Below are 19,202 nucleotides of genomic sequence, written 5' to 3' on the forward strand. Positions count from 1 at the left end.
CCAAAAGCTGGAAACTGCTCTGTGGGACTCTGTCCCCACACTGTTTGTCTAATTATCACCTCAATTAACATCTGGGTATGGATATTTTAAATCTTTCCATAGTTTTGCCTAGTATCTGCCAAAGTGCAGAATTCCCTAATCTTAGGCATAGATTTCCATAGCTTCTGCCAAATGCCCGCTCTGCTCAGCCCCATCTGGGGATCTTCTCCTGGCTGCGGTGGGGACCAGTCACCACAGTCCAGAAGGTCTTGGTATGAGTAGCCCTGGCAGCCTGGATGTGCTCTGCAGGCAATGAGCAGGTGGTACAACCCGGGCAGAAACACCAGGGGACAACAATCCGAATGGTGCATCCCTGGCTGGACCCGACTTTACTGGTGTAACCTGCCAGCAGGAGGCAGCCTATGACAGTGAGAAAAGCACAGATTGAAAACCACATGGTGACACAGGCAATGACATCATGAGGAATCTTAGCAGGACTTTTCTTAAACTTTAGTAAGTGAGATCTCACTGCACCAGGGCAGCCTTTCCATTTAAAGCTAGCCTTAGCACGTCAAGTTTCCTTCAGACGGTTACGGTGTCCATCTCCAGTGCTGTAAAGAATTGAGAATTTCACTTTGCTACTGGGGATTACAGCAGCCACGTTGGTACATGTGGGCACCGGTTGTGAGAGTCGGCCTGCGGGTCCTCCTGTCCTGCTCCCCACATAAGAACGCAGGATATGGTTAGGCCAAAAAGGAACACCCACGGAGCCATAGGTAGGGGAGTCATACCACTATAATCTCACTGGAGGCCGGATCCACACAATCTGCAACCTGCTGTCCGCTCCTCTGCCTGCCAAACAACCGACTCACCAACCAACACAGCCCCGGCAGCTACATCAGTGGCCAATTGGCCAACTGGTCACAGCTGACGGCCATCCACCACCCAAGCCAGCACCCCTCCACGCGATGCTGAGAGCCTGGAAACTGCTCTCTGGGACTCTGTCCCCACAGGCCCATAACCCACAGAGTGGTTCAGGAACTCGCCAACTGCTGCACAGTGGGCAGAGGCCACAAGGCCCCCGTGCCCACACAACTGCTCTGACTCAGAGATGTGGAGGGTTGCCTCAGTATCTCTTACTCACCTGCCTCTCACTAATTAACTTTCTGGGAGACTGCCTTGCTTTTGTGGAATCCCCCTATTATCAGGCCAAGTTGAGATTACTTACGTAGTTTGATGGTATAGTGTTATTTGTTATTTCCTTAGGCCAGTTCTAATAAACCCGCAGCTTTCTTAAACATTAAAATTTTAGATTGAATAGATTAGATTACATGTATTCCATTTCATTCAATCCATTCATAGAATTCCTTTTTTTTCTAAAATTTCATAGTCACCTCTCATTCTTGCCTCTCTCGTCTTCCATTGGCCTAACGAGCAGCACAATACCTAATCTGATCAGCCTCAAATGGCCGATTAAGAGGAGAGGAGAAGATTTGAGTACTGGAATCCAACCTGGGTTAAGTGCTGGCTCTGCTTCTTATTAACTGTGAGCGTGGTCAAAGTGCATATCCAGAAGCCTGGTCCTTCCACAAAATGGGCATTGTAACGTGCACTACATGAGATTACTATGAAAACTTGAGCATTGCTTTAAACTTTTGCGAAATCTGAATTTGTTTTGTCTTTTCTATAAACTACAAGTTCTTGTTTCTCTGTTCTTGCAGAAAATTTTTATGTTTATGATTTCACAAATTTTTAATAAAATGACAAAAACACATAAAGATCACAAATGATGCATGTACAGCCCAATGAATATTCACAAAGTGACCTCACCCATGGAACCAGCACTAAGATCAAGAAACAGAATGTACTAAGACCCCAGGAATTCTCTCATGTGCCTGTCCAGTTACTACAGCATCCCCCAAAGGTATACACTCTCCTAAACCTAGAGATTAATTTTACCTGTTTCTAAATCTTACTCAATGAATCATGCAGTAAGTGTCTGGCTTTTCCCACTGAACATTATGTTTCAGAGCTTCATATATATTTTCCATGCAGCTGTAATTCATGCATTCTTACTAGTATACAGTGTTTGCTTATATGAAATGGCACAATTATTTATTTTCCTGCAGGTGGACATTGAGTTGTTTTTATTAGTTGACTATTATGGATGGTGATGCCTTGAAATATTTATGGTTGTAAATTTACTAACTTTTTCTTTGAAGTTTTTTTCACTGCTTTTATGCTTCGAATCTTTTTTGGGAATTATAAACAAATTCACCTATATTATTTCAGTATTCAAAATGATTTTATATTAAACATTTAGAATCAAATACATGTGGAATTAGTTTAGTGAGTGATGTGTTATAAACACAACTATTTTTTTCACCGAAATTCTTACATGATTGAACTGTTAGATAATTAATGTATTTTTTTTAATGATTTTATTGGGGAAGGGGAGCAGTACTTTATTGGGGAACAGTGTGTACTTCCAGGACTTTTTTCCAAGTCAAGTTGTTGTGCTTTCAGTCTTAGTTGTGGAGGGTGCAGCTCAGCTCCAGGTCCAGTTCCCATTGCTAGTTGCAGGGGTCACAGCCCACCATCCCTTGCGGGAGTCGAACCGGCAACCTTGTGGTTGAGAGGACGCACTCCAACCAACTGAGCCATTTGGAAGCTCAGCGGCAGCTCAGCTCAAGGTGCCGTGTTCAAACTTAGTTGCAGGGAGCGCTGCCCACCATTCCTTCTGGTAGTCGATGAATTGAAATGGCAACCTTGTGGTTGAGAGCCCATTGGCCAAAGTGGGAATCAAAGTGGCAGCCTTCAGAGTTAGGAGCATGGAGCTCTAACCGCCTGAGCCACCGGGCTGGCCCAATTAATGTATTTTAGATTTTTCTATCTTTAGTGTCAATTTTGTAATCTGATACATTATTAAACAGATGTATGTTCTGACATATGTGTTCTCTATTTATGTCGACATTTACATTGATATTAAACCAAATAATTAAAATTTAATTACAATAATAAAAGCATTTTTAATGTTTCCTTGATACTATATTTAATTCTAGATTTAAAAATTACACAGTGCAAAAAACTCAGGACATTTGCAATTCACATTACATGCTTCCTGTTTTTCACTTCTTAATACAGGCTATCAATGCAGACTATCTCAAAAATCATTTTACTTTTTGAAATTTCATAGTGTTTATCAAACTCATAGCAACTAATCTAAGCACAGTTTACTCATTATTTTATTGCTAAAGTTTTATAATTAATATTTGCATGAGAACAAATTAATATGTATATTAAAATATGCCCTCTAGTTAAGTAGAGTTTTACAGAATTCATTTACATTGATTCTGCTCCTTATTTACATCCCAGATGAACTTCAAGGGAAAATCTTTCATCTTCCTTTGGAATATTCTGTCAAATCTTTCACTTTGCTCCACTGTCAAGTAATTTTTCCAGTCTCCGATGACACCTGGAGGGATAAGCACACAATCAGCTCCTGGGTGAGTAAGTAACAATACCAGAGCAAAACTTCCCTTCAACCCGCTTTAATCCCTCCTTCAAGCCAATCTAAATATCTGTTAGTTTTCTGTCATGTTAGATACTTCACTTTTCCTTGTATAGAAATCAGCTAAGAAACAAAACAACACTTCGAAATTCCACTTTCCTTATCCACCTACTTGCATCAACTTCTACCATTAAATTATAACCATTATTGAGAAGGAAAAACAAAAGTAAAATATATGACTAGATTTGAATTTTTATACATAGTTTACTAAATGCCAGGCACTGTACTTGGCAAAGTATATCTAAAATGTAATATAATCCTTAACACAACCTTACAATATCAGTATTTCTTCATTTTTAAAATGGAAAAAAAAAATGAGACCCAAAGATTTTTTAAGTATTGAACCCAAGGTCACAGAGGGTGCTCTGAGCTGCCATCGCTTGGGTTTTACTTCATCGAAGTTTGAAACTATCATTAAGCTGATCTTTTAATGAAGATTTGGCACTTTTAGCTATCAAATTTTCTTGTTTAAACATTATTATCGGCATGTTAAGAAGCTATTATGGGCATGAGAATTGCTTTGTATTTCATACAGTTGAATACGAAGAAGTCAAAGTTGATAATAAATGGGACAAAAGAAGAAACAATTTTTTAAAAATGGCAATGTGAAGAGCAATTGCAACAAGGTCTTCATAATTAAGAGTAAATGTCTATCATCAAAATGCTAAGTTATGAAAAATTTAGAGCATAAATATGAATAAAATAGGAAAGCATAAATTATGTTTTATAAAAAGCATGTTTAAAAGGTCAAATTTTAAAAATTTTGAACTTAAGGACTATCTGGAGAACAATATATTCATTCTTAACAAATCCTGGCAAGTCATAAAAGCACAATAAAATTTTCTTCATGTTGTTGAATAATTGAATTCATAGCACAATTGGTGAATCTACTTTTTACAATGAAGAAATCTGACACATGAGGAAATAACTATAATCCAAACCCCCTCATACTCCCATAACAAAATACATATGGAGTTTACTTACAGAATGTTCTAAGAGAAAGGAAAACAAAAATTGGAGTTGTCCTAGTCACATATGCATATATCCATCACCTTCAGGTGAGACTCCATAAAAAATTATTAAGAGTAGGGTCATATATACTAGAAGGTAGGAACCTAATATTGATTAATCAGTTTCAAGTGTCAGGCTCAGTACTAAACAACTGTTCAGTTTTCAGGGATACTTTTCAGGGCCATTTTCAGTTAGGATCTTTGGTTTTCTCTAAGGCCCAAAGGATAGTATTTGGAAAGACATGTTAGGAGCACTCCTTAATCGCTGTACAGGCCAAGGAATCAAGGGAACTCTAAACACTTTTACTCTCATAAACCACTGAGCATCACCTTTGCGCAGAAAATGTCCATCATTTCTTCTTGTCCCAATTACATTACGTAGAACGTCATCATAGTTTGCATTTGGATCAGACTTCATGTTCTTGAATGTAGCCTGCTTCACAACAGCTTCCACGTCCTCTTCACTCAGTTCTTTCTCAAGAAAATGGCTGATTTTAAGCACAGAACTTCTGAGGTCCTGAAAGAATTGCGGGCATGAGAAACTCTTCAGCTTATAAGGAACACATGACTTAAAGCCCAACATCTTTATTACATTTTGGAAAACTGAAGGTGGTTGGACTTACTGTAAGTCTAAAGTTTGACAAGGCTATATTACTTCCCGATTCTTCCTATGAAAATGAGTGCTCTGGTTGTCAGCTTTGGTAGAGCTTCCTACTGTTTGATGATATAAGGAACTCTCATTAATTTATTTAACCAACACTTTTATGATATCTCATATGTTTCTGAAACTGTGATAAGCTTCAGAGAAGTATAAGAGAACAATAATAAGGTATCTATGAATGTTTAAATTCATAACTTCATGTGGGAAAGAGTAAAGCAAGTAATTAAATAAATGGAAGCAAGAAAGAAAAGCCCCGTTCTAGGCGGCATCACTGGTGACTTCTACCACACATTTAAAGAAGAATTAACACCAATCCTACTGAAACTCTTCCAAAAACATCAACGAGGAGGAAATACTTCCAAACTCATTCTACAAGGCCAGCATTACCCTGATACTAAAGCCAGACAAAACCACTACAGGAAAAGAAAACTAAAGACAAATATCACCTTTGAAAGGTAAGATGCAAAACTCCTCAACAAAGTAATGGCAAAAACCTAGAGTCATTTCTCCTTCCAACACCATATATTTGACCCTCTTCTACCACCCTGTCTCCTCCCTTACCTTCTGGTAACCACTAAACTATTGTCTGTGTCTATGAGTTTTTGTTTCTTTGTTTGTTTGTCTTGTTCCTCTGTTGCTTTCAGTTTTACATCCACATATGAGAGATATATACATGATATTTTATAGAAATGTACACTTGAATCCTATGTAATTATACTCACAATTGTCACACCAATAGTTTTAATTAAAATAAATAAAAATAAAAAAATAAAAAATAGATTTCCCACCCCTGTCCCCCCAAAAAAATTACTAGCAAAAAAATTAAACAACATATTAGAAGGAGCATACTCCATGATCAAGTGGGATTTACTCCTGGGATGGAAAGATGTTTCAACATGTGAAATTAATTAATATAATACAACATTTACAGAATGAAAGGAAAGAAACCACATGATCATTTTAAATGATGCAGAAAAAGCATTTGACAATATCCATCACATTTTCATGACAGAAACACTCAAAAAACCAAGAACAGAAAAAAGAAAAAGAAAACTGCCTCTGCATAAATAGACCATATAAGAAATACCTACTTGTTTATATCATAGTCAATGATGAAAGACTGTAAATCTTTGCAATACGATTGGGAATAAGGCAAGGATTCGCATTCTTGCCTCTTGTATTCAACATAACACAGGAAGTGCTAGCCAGAGAAGTGAGGCAAGAAAAATAAATAAAAGGCATCCAAATTCAAAGGAAGAAGTAACATTATCTGTGTTCACATACAACATGATGTTTTACACAGAAAACCCTAAAGATTCCACCAACAATTGGTAGAACCAATAAACAAATAATGCCAAGTTGCAGGATAGAAAACGAACACTCCAAAATCACTTGCCTGTCTTCATAGTAACAATGAAGATTCCCAAAAGAAAATAAGAAAACAATTCCATTTACAAAGACATACAAAAATGAACTCAAAATGGATGAGACTTACACGTAAGAGCTAAAATGATTACATTCTTAGAAGAAAACATAGGAGAGTAAGTTTAATGACATTTGATTTGGCAATAATTTCTTAATTATGAAAACAAAAGCACAGGCAAAAATGGAAAAAAAAGATAAAATGGGCTACATCAAAATTAAAATCTTCTGTGATCAAGTACATAAAACAGTATAAAAGCAACTCATGGAATGCCATGAACTTTCTAATATACACTTTAAAAACCATAATTTGTAATTTCCTATTTTATTTCTATTTATCCACTAAATTTTTCATAACTTATCACTTTGATGATGGACACTTATTTTTAATTATTGAAAATCTTATTGATATTCCTGTTTTAAATCATATATCTGATAAGGGGTCATATCCAATGTACCTACGAACTACAACTCAAAAATAAACAAAAAAACACAATTAAGAAATTGTCAAATCTCTTCAGTAGATATTTCTGCATACAAGATATATAAAAGGTCAATAAAACATGAATAATACTCAAACTCACCAATCATTAAGGAAATACAAATAAAAAAACCACAGGGAGATACTACTTCACACCTATTAGGATGGCGATTAATAAAAAATAAGTAAGAAGTGGTCACGAGGATGTGGAGAAATTGGAATCCATGTGCACAACTAACGGGAATATAAAATTGTGGAGTATGAATGGTTCCTTACGAAGGTGGTTCCTTAAAAAAATTAGGGTAGAATTACCAAAACCCTACCAAACATCCCTTCCCTAATTATAAACCATGCCCTCCACCCACAAATAACTTTTATCCTTATTTTTATAATAACAATATCTCTGCTTTTATTTATTTTTTTAGATGTAAATATGAATCTCTAAGCGGTATAGCAATTCCTGCTCTATTCCAACTACATACTGCAGGATACCTGAGATAGTAAAGTAGTAAATGATTCTTTATCGTCACTATGTACCAAGGGATATAACCTCCAAATCAGTGGGAAATGTGCAAACTCCTCTGATAAACTATGTGGACTTTGGGTGTTTCTGAAACAATGAGCACTGGAGAACCAGACATAAACAGTATTAGGTAAAACTGCCAACATATTTCCAAGGAAAGTAGCAGACAATGGAAGACCTCAACATCGACACCAACATTGATGAACACCTAACTGCTTGAGAAAATTGGGATCTTTTTCTACAAAGAGCTTTAAAGCAGAAAATCCCACATTGACTAAGGTCTATCTTCCCTGACAAGGGAAGTTGAAAGAATATTCTCTTCCTATTATATAGTTGAAAAAAATTGTTTTTTGAAAGTTTGGTGAAAAACCTAGATAAAAAAATACATGAACAATGGGCTACTTGGTGGAAAGCAAGAGAAAAGTGGTACCTGGTGATAGTATATTGGTGACAGAACAAATGTTCAAGAGATTTTGCATAGTTTACTCTGTGGTCTCTTTGTCCTAATTGTCACTAAATTTATTGTTTATTAATGCTTTTGTTGTGAGCACATTCTTGCGGAGGAATTAAAAAATGAAACTAGGGAAGGAATCAGGTTTGTAATTTGGGATGACTCTGGTTGAAGAATAAAGAGTAAATGGAGACTAGGTGAGGTGGGAGCTACGGAGACCAATTAGGAAGGTTGTTGTGGAAACAAAACGAAAGATGAAGATGAGCCTCACTAGGGAAGGCGTAATGTGGACTGAATTAAGTTGTCTAAATTTTCAGACAGAATTAGCATGACTTGTTGAATGAATAAGGAAATGAAGTACGGGGTGAAGCAGGGGTTAAGTATGAAGCCTGGTTTCTGATTTAGGTCACTTGAATTACAGGGCATTTCCTGGGAGAAGCAGCAGATTTTGCTGAGAGGTGATAAATTGTTTTTTGGACATGACATGATTGAAATCCAAATATTAGGAATAAAAGTTGGTATACTGAAAGATAGTTAACAACATACGTACATGTGCCTTGACTGGTGATATACATTTGTGTCACCAACTCATACCGCAACCCACCCCAACCTCATTTACTGTACATCATACTATATTTCACGTCACTAGATTTAATGGACAATTAAACTCTCTTTTTACTTGACTTCTCAGCAGACTTAAATATCTTTAAAAGATCTTAAGATCTTTCTTAACACACCCGCTTGACTTCTATGTCACCACAAATTCCTCCTTTCCTTTCTACCTCTCACTGTTCAGTTCTGTTTCTTTGGTGAGCCCATCCTCTCTACCCAAGCTTTGTATCTTAAGGTCTCCCAGTAATAGATCCTTGTTCCCCTTTACTCACCTCCTCTGCTTCTTTCCTCCTCTCATTTTCCTTCCTCCCTCTTGCTGTGCCCCTCTCTCTTCCCACTCTCAATTTTATCCATGTTCATAGTTTCAGTTATATTTTATACAGTGATGATGCCTGAGTTAATATCATTGATATTTTAGCCCAAGACTCTTTGGGCTTCAGACCTGTGTGTTCCACTTACTTCCAAATATATTTATTAGAGTACTTCTAAGTCACCTTAAATTCCATATGACAAAAACAACCTCATAACCTTCTACCGCAAGCCCTTCCTGCTTCAGTGTTCCCTAAGTACCTTCACGAATAATACAATTATCTACACAGATATATGAACAAGAAATACAGGAGGTGTCCTACACATCGGTCTTTCTCATTTTTTTCTATATACAATCCCTTTCCTTTTTCATCTCCTAAATATCTTAAAACTCTGCATTCTTTCCAGTCTCAGTGATACTATTCTAATCGAAAGCATCATTGATTGTCAGCAGATTAGCATACTGGTCTTTGAATAGTTTGCCTATATTTATTATTATCACACTGCAAAACATTAATGGGAATGATATTCTAAAAATACGAATTCTATCATATTGCTGGCCTTCTTATAACTCTTGAAAGTCTCCTTATTGCTTTTAAGGTTAAAGAAATCACTGCCATTAACATTGTCTACAGACGCTGCACAGTCTGGCTCCTACACACCTCTCTAGCTTCATCTTTCCTCATTTCCACCTTGCTCTTTAACTTCTTCCTTCAGTTCTTCAAAGATGCCACACACTTTACTGCATCAGGCCATTTGCACATTGTCTTTTCTTGGCTTAGCATTCCCTTTTACCTCACTTGCTTTATTTACTCATTTATTAGCTTAAAGTTATCATGTTATTTTTTCTAGTAATAATTGCCTATTACTTTTAACTATACCAGATCCCCTCATTTCATATACTGATATGTACCTGTACTTTTTAAAATAACACTTGTCATAGTTTTCAATTATATATACCTACGTTGTGAATACTTATGTTCCCTCCTGGATTATAAATTATATAAATAGTGGTTTCAATCCTCTTTGTTTCATGATTTAGTGTCTGTCACATAGTAGGCATTTAATAATTTTGACTAAATGAATGAATAAATTATGTAGTAGTGAATCAACATATTAATCAGAGATCACAAAACACTGAACTTCACATGTGTTTTGTGCGGGTTACACAATGTATTAAGACAACTTTGATTGGATGCAAGCATGTAAATATGTGATTTCACATGAAAGCTACATTTCAAGATTCTCTTAAAATATTGGAAGAACTAGCATCACAGGGCCCACAATCACCTCTGGCTAATTAGCCTTCTTTTAATGGCTTCTCACCCCAGTGTTTCCCGGTGACCTTTCTCTTTTTTAAGCTCCAGATGTATGAGTTTGCCTTTATTGCTACAGATGGTTACATGAAAAGGAACCACAAAAGATGACCATGTAGAGTGACAAGAGAGCCCAAGGAAGACCAGTAATTAAGGGATGAGCAGGAAATTAGAAAGCCTTAAAGCAGCCTGAGAAGTCGTTAGGCAGCAACCTACTAGCAAAATGAGGTTCTTTAAAGCTAAGATAAAAAAGCGCTGCAAAGAAATAATTTTAAAAAATAACCTTCTCCTCTTACCAGTTTCATTTCCTCATACATCATGAACAGAATATTGAAGTCGTGTCTGTACTTGTACCAGTTTCTGATGTGATCAAACCAAAGGCTTCCTACCACTGTGGGAAAAGTTAATACGTAACAAGGTTAAAGATGTTGCACTTAGTGAACAGCAGACTATAGACTTCCTTTTCTGTTCTGGAATCCTCAGAAAAATAAATCAAACTCGTACCACTGGACATCTACGTTACCTTTTAAAAATGGTGTTTTGGGAACAATGACATGATTAATGGAAACCTGCCTTTCCTGCGAATGTAGGAAAGTAGCAATTAAGAAATAAGAAGCCCAAAGAACTAACTTGGAAGATTTCTTTCTGGGAGGCCCTTTACTTTTCCTCCTTCTTATACTTGAAAACATGTCTTTATTTCTCCTTTCATTATCTGTTTTAAGATCTCCAGAGAGCAACTTCAGCTATTGACATTGAGATGAAACTGAGTATAATCTTCTAAATGAGTAACAGCACCAATTCCATATTCCACAAGTTTTTTTAATCAATTTATCCTCCTCAGCATTAAAATGAAAATTCCACTGTTGTCAGATAAGGCCTACCATAAGTCCACGACAGAACACAAAAACTACACGCACTTTGAACATTTGCTGTTCTGGAATGCATGGATCTAAATAGTTTGAATTGTTAGACTACTGTAGCTCTCTTATGATGTGGTCAAAATATTTCTTAAACAATATGCTTTTGCATACAATCCCCAGAGTGGTCCTGGTGAGAATAAGAAAGCCACTGGTAGCAAATTAAACTGACAGAATAGTAACATTTATGTGCATTCCAGCTCATAAAATATGTCTATCCATATTACTCTGTCCATCACCCTAAAATACGTTCCCTAAGTTTGAGAATTTGGCTAAACGGCAAAATTGACTCATAAACATGTCGCTTGTATAATAAATTCATGGTTACCTTTTCCATCCAGAAACTTTTCCAAAAACACTTCCATGTTATCTGTAGCTTGCATTGCAACGATCAAATTTGAAAAATGAAAGTATGAGGTCAAAACATCCTTGGGGTTTCTGTAGATGTAAATAATCTGCAGGTGGAGTAGTAAAACAGTTTTAATAATTCTTGGTTTTTAGAATATCTACATAATGTTTCATTATATGAATGCATAATCAGTCGTTTCATCCAGCCCACTATTTGTGAAAATTTGAATTATGCCCAATTTTTGCCATTACAAAGATGCTGAAATAAATAACTTTATTCACATCACATTTCACACGTACAAATATAAAGACTAACTTCTAATAGTGAAATTATTTATTTGTAAGGTTGATTAATATGGTAAATTACCTTGCACTGAAGCTGTTTCAATTTACTCTGTGTGGACATTAAACAATAATTGATATACAACCAAATAGCATTGGAGATCAGTGAAAAAGGAAATACTATTAAACAGACAATGTTTACGAACAATTATCCATATAGGAAAAAAAAAGGAAATAGAATTCTACCTCATACCTCACATCACACACAAAAAATTTATAAATGGATTGAGGATTTCAGTATGAAGTAAAACTTTCAAATATTAATAAATAAAGAATATATTCTCAGTCTTGGAGAAGAAAAGGATTTCCTAAACAGAAGAAAAACCAAACCTTTTTTTAATAAGAACTGATTAGAATTCAACTACATTAAAATTTTAAGAATGCTGTTCTTCAAAATATACCATAAAAGGGACGGCTGGCTGGTTCAGTTGGTTAGAGCGTGACAGCTAGAAACAAGGTTGCTGGTTCAATTCCCGAATGGGATGGTGGGCTGAGCCCCCTGCAACTAAGATAGAAAATAGCAACTGGACTTGGAGCTGAGCTGCGTCCTCCACAACTATATTGAAGGACAACTACTTGGAGCTGATGGGCCTTGAAATAACACACTGTCTCCCAATATTCCCCAATAAAATTTATTAAATTTATCTATAGATAGATAGATAGATAGATAGATAGATAGATATAGATATATATATACCATAAAATTACAAAAAGTAATACACACGAGAGAAGCAACACATATCACCAACAATTGAATAGCATCCAGAATATGTATAAAACAATAAGAAAAAGCCGAACAACAAAATGAAAATTTCGCAGAACGAGAATAATTATGGGCAACAATAAACATACCAATAAGTGCTTAATCTCATTATTAATTAGGGAAATACATACTCAAATCAGTTTGAGATACCATTTTATAATTAATGGATATTAAAAAGGCTGATAAAAAACTTTCTAGGAGAAAAATAAAAACTCATACATTGCTGATTTCAGCATAAACAGATACAACTGCTGTTTTAAAAAATAACATCATTTTATAAAGTTGAACACTTCTGAACTTTTTGACTTTGCAATTCTATTTTTGGCCATACACTCTAGGGAAGCTCATATAGGTGTGCACCAGAAGACACTCTCAAGAATATTCATAGCACCATATATTATAATAATAACATATTAGCATAACCTGATTATTCAGTGAAGGGACATCATAGATCTGATAGATAGAATAACGTACACAACTTGAAAAATCATACAGCAGTGGAAAATCATATTTGAAATCTGGAACAAACAAAGGCATATGGCAAAACCCCAGGAAAAAAGAAAACAAGTGACAATATCAAGTTAAGTAAAATTTAAGGCCAAAGGATTTCACAGGACAACATAAAATTTATTTGCAATGACCAATAGAACAGAAATTTTAGTATACTGAGCAACATATTAGAATACCTTAAATAACACAAATTCTATTAAGTCTGTAAAGATTTTGATATAGCAACCATCATAGTGGAAGATTTATTCTCAGTTACCTTTTACATAAGGATAAAAGAATTAACAAAATAAATCAATCATTTAACAAAGTTTATTTTATATGTGTGTGTGTGTTACCCCACACAGAGAATATACACCATTTTCTCATGTAGTCATGGGACATATTAAAAATATTGACCATGTAATTGACCATAAAACTTCTTAATGAATTCCAAGAATTAGCACTCATATACACCATTACTTGACGATAGTACATACTAATACTTTTTTTCTTTATAACAGCAGTCGCTAACTAGAAAAAACAATAGTGAAAAAAATTAAAATTCGAATTAGCCAAAAAAAACTGGAAATTCAGGGAAAAATGTGTATGAAGCATACAAAGAATAACAGCATATTTGATGGACATGAAAGTAAACCTGATAAATAAAGAGCAATAGAATGATGCTGAAACGAATGTTGCAATATTGCAATTTTAATGTTTGTCCCAGGATTAATCTCTATATGTTTAATCAATAGCAATCAACAGCTAAAAATCATTGGGGGAATGAACGTATCAAAAAATAAATTTGGTGGGACTTTGTTATCAGTTACGATATTTAAAACAGTGAAGAACTCCCACATATTAATTTTTGGAATGAAGAGTCTAGAATCAGAAGAAGGGATGATAGAAACTTACTATATCAAAATATAGACTTTAAAATAATAGGGGAAGAGTAAATGCTGAAACAAGTTATATTGGATCATCTGGCAACTACCTCACCTTTCCTCCAACAAATATTATGCAATAGTCATATTTCAAATCACACGCAGTATCAGATATAACTTATAATTAAACGTAAAAAATAAAAACACACAGTTAATTAGAAAAAACCTGGAGAGCATTTGCATAATCTTTTTGATGGGGAAGCGTTTTCTTAGCAACACCAAGTACTAGAATCTAGGAAGGAAAGATTGATAGATTGGTTCTATAAAATTAAAATTGGTTATATAAAATTAAAATTCAACAATCTTTAAAGGTAAACTATTGACAGGAAAAATATTTGTCCCACATAATACTTCCACAAAACAGTAAATAAAAGACGAGCTAAAGAAAATTGAGCAAAGAATCAGGATATTTCAAGGGCTAGACATCTATAAAAAGACGCTAAAGTGACTAAAACCAAAAGGGCTGCAAATTTCTCAAGAATGAGATGTTTTTAACTTGCACACTAGGCAAAGATTGATAATTCCAATCACTGGTACAGTGTGAGCAAAAAACATTCTTACATACTATTTGAACAAGTGTAAGTTAACACATTACAGAAAGCAAGCACCTAATATTTATCAACTCTTAAAATAATTGGACATTTTAACCTGAAAAGTCCACTTTAGAGAAACATTTCACTGATCAAAAGAGTTTAAAGATCTATAAGATGTTCATTGCAATGTGATACATACATACACTGCAACCTACCTGTCCATCAATACACGTTCAATATTGTACAACCATACAATAAAATTCTACTAAACCGTTAAAAAGAACAGAATTTTATGTGCTGATATAAAGGAATTTCTATTGACATTATAAATACACTGCATGCAATGTGTGCTGTGCCTAAAGTTACGTATATACTTAATTCCATATATATTTATGGATTATAATTCCATATATATTTATGGATTCCAATTTTCATGCGTAAAACAATATCATAAAAATTGTAATAACAACATTTAAAAGAATGTGGATAAGTGGAGCTGGAAAAAAATATTTGAAGAAAGTATTTTTGTTTGTGCCAAAGGTCCATAAGCTATTTCTATGACATACCTTAGCTTTTTTGCTCTTGAGACCTTTCGGTACTAAATAATATGGGAGGTGGGTATCAAAGAGGCGAGGGGATGGTCTCGCAAGAAAGTCCATTTTGTGTAAGTTGTATTCCAAGAAGGGGACTCTGTCAATCGTTTTCACAATTTCAGTTCTGCTACGATGTCCCTCAAAGTATATCAAGCTTAATATCTGCTGAGTCCAGATGGTACCTGTAAAAAATAAATAATCTTGTTTTTAATTCTGAATTAATTTTCTATAAAAAAAGATGTCAATAATGAATCCATATATCTCAACATCATTTGGAGTTTTTTTTTCTTTAACCATTCTAAGTATGCCAAGGAAATTTGTCTAACTTTTTGTTTGTAGTTTGCATTACAATGAGTAAAGACAAAATCAAATGCTCTTAGTTGTTCTTTTACTTGGAAAGAGCTGTGGTTGCTCTGATTCCATGCTAGCAGCAATTCAGATTAATCCTTCACCTCTTTCTGTTTCCTGTATTTGTGTTCAGTTCCATTCCTCTGATTTTCTGTGGCTACCGTTGTATCTCATTCCTTAGTCTCCTTTCTTAAAGCCTTATCTTGTAGAAGTACAGACAGACAAATTAAGAGCTGAAGTTCACTTCCCATCCCCCATAACCCATTTTTTAAAAACTGTGTAGCCTCGGTTTTCTCACACACTCTTGAATGAAAGTACTGATATCAGGCATTCTTGTCTTGTACTTGATTTTAAATGTGATATTTTAAATGTTACACTATTGCATATGATGTCTGTGTTAATTTTGGGTAAATACTGTTCATGAAGTTAAAGAAGTTAATTTTCCTAGTTTGTTAATAGTTTCCACTATGAATATGTGCTGATTTTATTAAATGCTTGCTCTGCATCTATTGAGATGATAACTAGGCTTATCTTACACTCCTGTAATGTGGGTGAACTGCACTAACATATTTTTAAACCAATCATGGCTCGAAAGAAACCCACCTTGTATTTTTGTTTAACATTGCTAGATTTCTTTTGCTTATACTTGGTTTAGGATTTTTACATCTATGTTCTTGAAAATACAATCGACGTTCTAAAAGGATGTGAGATGTCAACAATCTTGTAATTGTTATGACTCGACTGCTGAAAGACATAGTAAATTTGATAAAATTTTTGGCCACTCCTGGGGACAGTTCCTAACCTCCTCTCCAAGATGAGTAAGAGCCCAGGAACCTGGACTGAGCACTGATGTTTGGTGTCCCAAACACTTGGGCTAGATTAAGGGTAAAGGAAAGACTCTCATGGGCTGCAGTGCTTCACCTTAAATGAAGCGAATAAAAAACAGATGCCACCAACATCAATGGGAAGGAAAAACAAAATATCAATATCCGATGTGCTGATAAATTTTGCAGAATAGAAGGATTCAGGGAAAAAACATTTCATTACTAATTTGGGGAAAGTAAATGAGGTCCTTAATTTCAAAGTAGATGGTGAAAGGGAGGGACTGGAGTATTTTCGTGAAAATCAGAAATAAGCTTTTTGTATTGACTTATACTCTAGTGTATCTTTGAGAAACATTAACCACTTTGTACACGTTGCTTCAGGAGCACCAATCACCCTGTTCCAATATTTAAAAAGTCAGCTTTTTTTTTTTCTGAATATAAAGTTTAAGGTCAATTAGTTAAAAATTATGTCATTATTATAGGGAAATACAAAACAGTTAGAGTAATTGAAAAGCTTAATAGGAATTAATTCTAACTGAGATGTGCTATTAACAAAAATCCTACTTATAAAGATTTGAGATTTATTTAACTTTCTTTCTAATCCTAGGTGGTTGTCTAAATGTAGACTGGGCTACTGTTTCATCTGGGAAAGGGCACATTTGTACACGTGTGTTATCAAACCAGAGTGAAGACTGATGCAGGTGGCCCACTCCTCACACTTACCAGATTTGGGATATGTAACTATGAAGACATCATCATCTCTAATTTCAAAATCTTCTAGATTTTCTAGAAAGTCAACATCAACGACAGGTAAATCAAAATTATAGCCTTTAAAGTTTAATAAGTATTGGTCTGTGTTGTCCATACTTATTCACCTACAAGTAAAAACAGATTAAATTATTTTCAAGTTCTTAGCATTTTATAATAATGACAAACACTTACTGACTGCTCAATATGTGCCAAGCGCCTTTTAAATGGTGTATATGTATTAACTCAGACCATACTGAACAGCTTACATATATGTCATTTAATCTTCACAGCAACTTAATGTTGCCAGAGGTATTACTATTATTTTAAAGATGAGGAAACTAAGATACTAAAAAGTTAAACAGCGTTTCCTAAAACCCCATGATGGAGACATTATCATGACTCCAAACATACAGCTGAGGAAAATGTGGCACAGGAGGTTCAGCAAATTGTTGAAGGTTGCCCAGGTAGCAGACCTGGCAGGATTTGATGCCAGATGATTTCACCTCAGAGTCCGTGCTTTCAAATATTTTACATTTACTTAATACAGTTTCTTAGCATTTCCTATAGTTTTCACTTTCTTTTTCATTGTTATACAAATAGGAACTTCTTCAATGAATTTACCTTTTATTTCTATCTCTCTTTTTTTTTTTTTTCTGAAACAGAAATAATCTGCTTTCTCTGAAAGAAATTTCTAGGGCTTTGGGATGTGTACGCTATTTCATATGAATTCTGGAATGTGCTCTGCATAGTAATACCAGTGGTTTTATTTTGGAGATACTGCTCCAATATCTATTGTATGGATATTATTATATTTTCCAATTGAATTTTTATCAGAATCCTAAATAAATCTAACTAAGACAGTCAAAATAAAACTAGGAAGCAAATAGTCTAAAGATGTACCTGTTCAAAAATTGGACCTGCCAAATATTTTATTATCTCCACCTGAGAAATCTATTCTTGAACGTGAAATAGATGAGGGAATCCCAGAAGTTCTAATACCATTAAGTTTAGAACCAATATGTATTTCAGTTATTATATTTTTAAAAATTTCTGTGCACACTAAGAAAATGAATTTGTTAAAAGTTGCAGATACGGCTTTGTCTAAATTGCATGTCAAGAACGTTTAATTCCCTTACAAACAATCTAAATCACCTGACCAATAGAGGAAAATCAGAGGTTAGAATTTTGCTGAGTAAGAGTAGAAAATCACTTGCATTAGCTCATCTAGTTTTCTGGTGATTCTAATAGAATCAGCAGACAATGCTACCCATCCTACCCCCACAGACAGCACCTTTTACAGAAATTCTTGATGCAGAGAAAAGAAGAGTGTTAGCAGCCCTCAAAACCATTCTGAAATCACTCCTTTTTGCTACTTATTATCTTTAGTCTACTTTGGACAGTCTCAGCAGAGAGAGGAATTTAAGCTGTCTTGTCACAGAAACAGGGCAAGAGTGCAGTGTGAGATGAATTCATGGATCTCGGCATTGGCCAGTCATATGTTGTTTGCATCTCTTTAAGACATTTAGGAGAAATTGATTATGTAAAAGAGAAACGAACTCATGTTTTCCCCTCTTATTCTTGCACTGAAGTCCAAAAGAAAAGAAGAAAAGACAGAAAATTGAGGAGAAAAAATACCTTGTGTGCTGAAGAGAGAGAGACTTACAAGAGGATCCAAGTCTCCCCTTTAGCTACTTACTGTTTGTAGGTCAACCGATGAAGCAAAATCCACTCTGATATCATTTATAGATGACAGGGAATGATGTGTTGTTGCTGAGAAATAAATACTCCCTACAGAATTTGTCTTAACCAATGAGTAGTATTCTTGAAAATCAGCAGATGGCTCAGTTTGGATAAATAAATTAGGTAAGAGTTTGTTGATATTAGGAAATAAATATCTGATTGCTCCAGGAAAAGCAAAGGATTCAAAATTTGTTGCGATATTAAAGAAAACAGCATGTTTCCAGTAGTCATATTTACTTAACTTTGGAAACTATACAACAAACAAGAAGGTATATT

The 19,202-nt window shown here is 34.9% G+C and overlaps 2 protein-coding genes and 1 pseudogene across 2 annotated transcripts in view; all 3 read right to left on the bottom strand.

Annotated features, from left to right (window-relative positions):
• The window catches only part of LOC148758766 (amine sulfotransferase-like), a 46,788-nt gene extending 27,825 nt beyond the window's left edge, over nucleotides 1-18,963 (bottom strand). Inside the window, exon 1 of the mRNA XM_088795498.1 lies at nucleotides 18,883-18,963. The gene's annotated coding sequence lies outside the window, so the exon portion shown is untranslated. The remainder of the gene's footprint in view (nucleotides 1-18,882) is intronic.
• LOC148758767 (transmembrane protein 230 pseudogene) lies at nucleotides 87-3,173 on the bottom strand (annotated as a pseudogene).
• On the bottom strand, nucleotides 2,395-18,988 carry LOC109452424 (amine sulfotransferase-like). Its single transcript, XM_074333473.2, has 7 exons — nucleotides 18,883-18,988; nucleotides 17,160-17,311; nucleotides 15,238-15,446; nucleotides 11,581-11,707; nucleotides 10,632-10,726; nucleotides 4,891-5,077; nucleotides 2,395-3,454 (listed from the first exon to the last, which is right to left on the bottom strand). The coding sequence occupies exons 2-7, from the start codon at nucleotides 17,299-17,301 to the stop codon at nucleotides 3,318-3,320; spliced, it is 897 nt and encodes a 298-aa protein (XP_074189574.2). The 5' UTR covers nucleotides 17,302-17,311; nucleotides 18,883-18,988; the 3' UTR covers nucleotides 2,395-3,317.
• Nucleotides 18,989-19,202: the final 214 nt, after the last annotated feature.

Source organism: Rhinolophus sinicus, chromosome 2, assembly GCF_057876585.1.
Source record: "Rhinolophus sinicus isolate RSI-liver-muscle chromosome 2, RSI-T2T, whole genome shotgun sequence".
Taxonomy (NCBI): Eukaryota; Metazoa; Chordata; class Mammalia; order Chiroptera; family Rhinolophidae; genus Rhinolophus; species Rhinolophus sinicus.

Coding starts and splice junctions, on each gene's coding strand:
- LOC109452424 (XM_074333473.2), bottom strand. CDS start 17,301: ATGGACAACACAGACCAATACTTATTAAACTTTAAAGGCTATAATTTT. Junction 15,447..17,159: donor AGTTACATATCCCAAATCTG/GTAAGTGTGAGG, acceptor TATTTTTTACAG/GTACCATCTGGACTCAGCAG. Junction 10,727..11,580: donor AAAGTTTCTGGATGGAAAAG/GTAACCATGAAT, acceptor CTTTTCCCACAG/TGGTAGGAAGCCTTTGGTTT.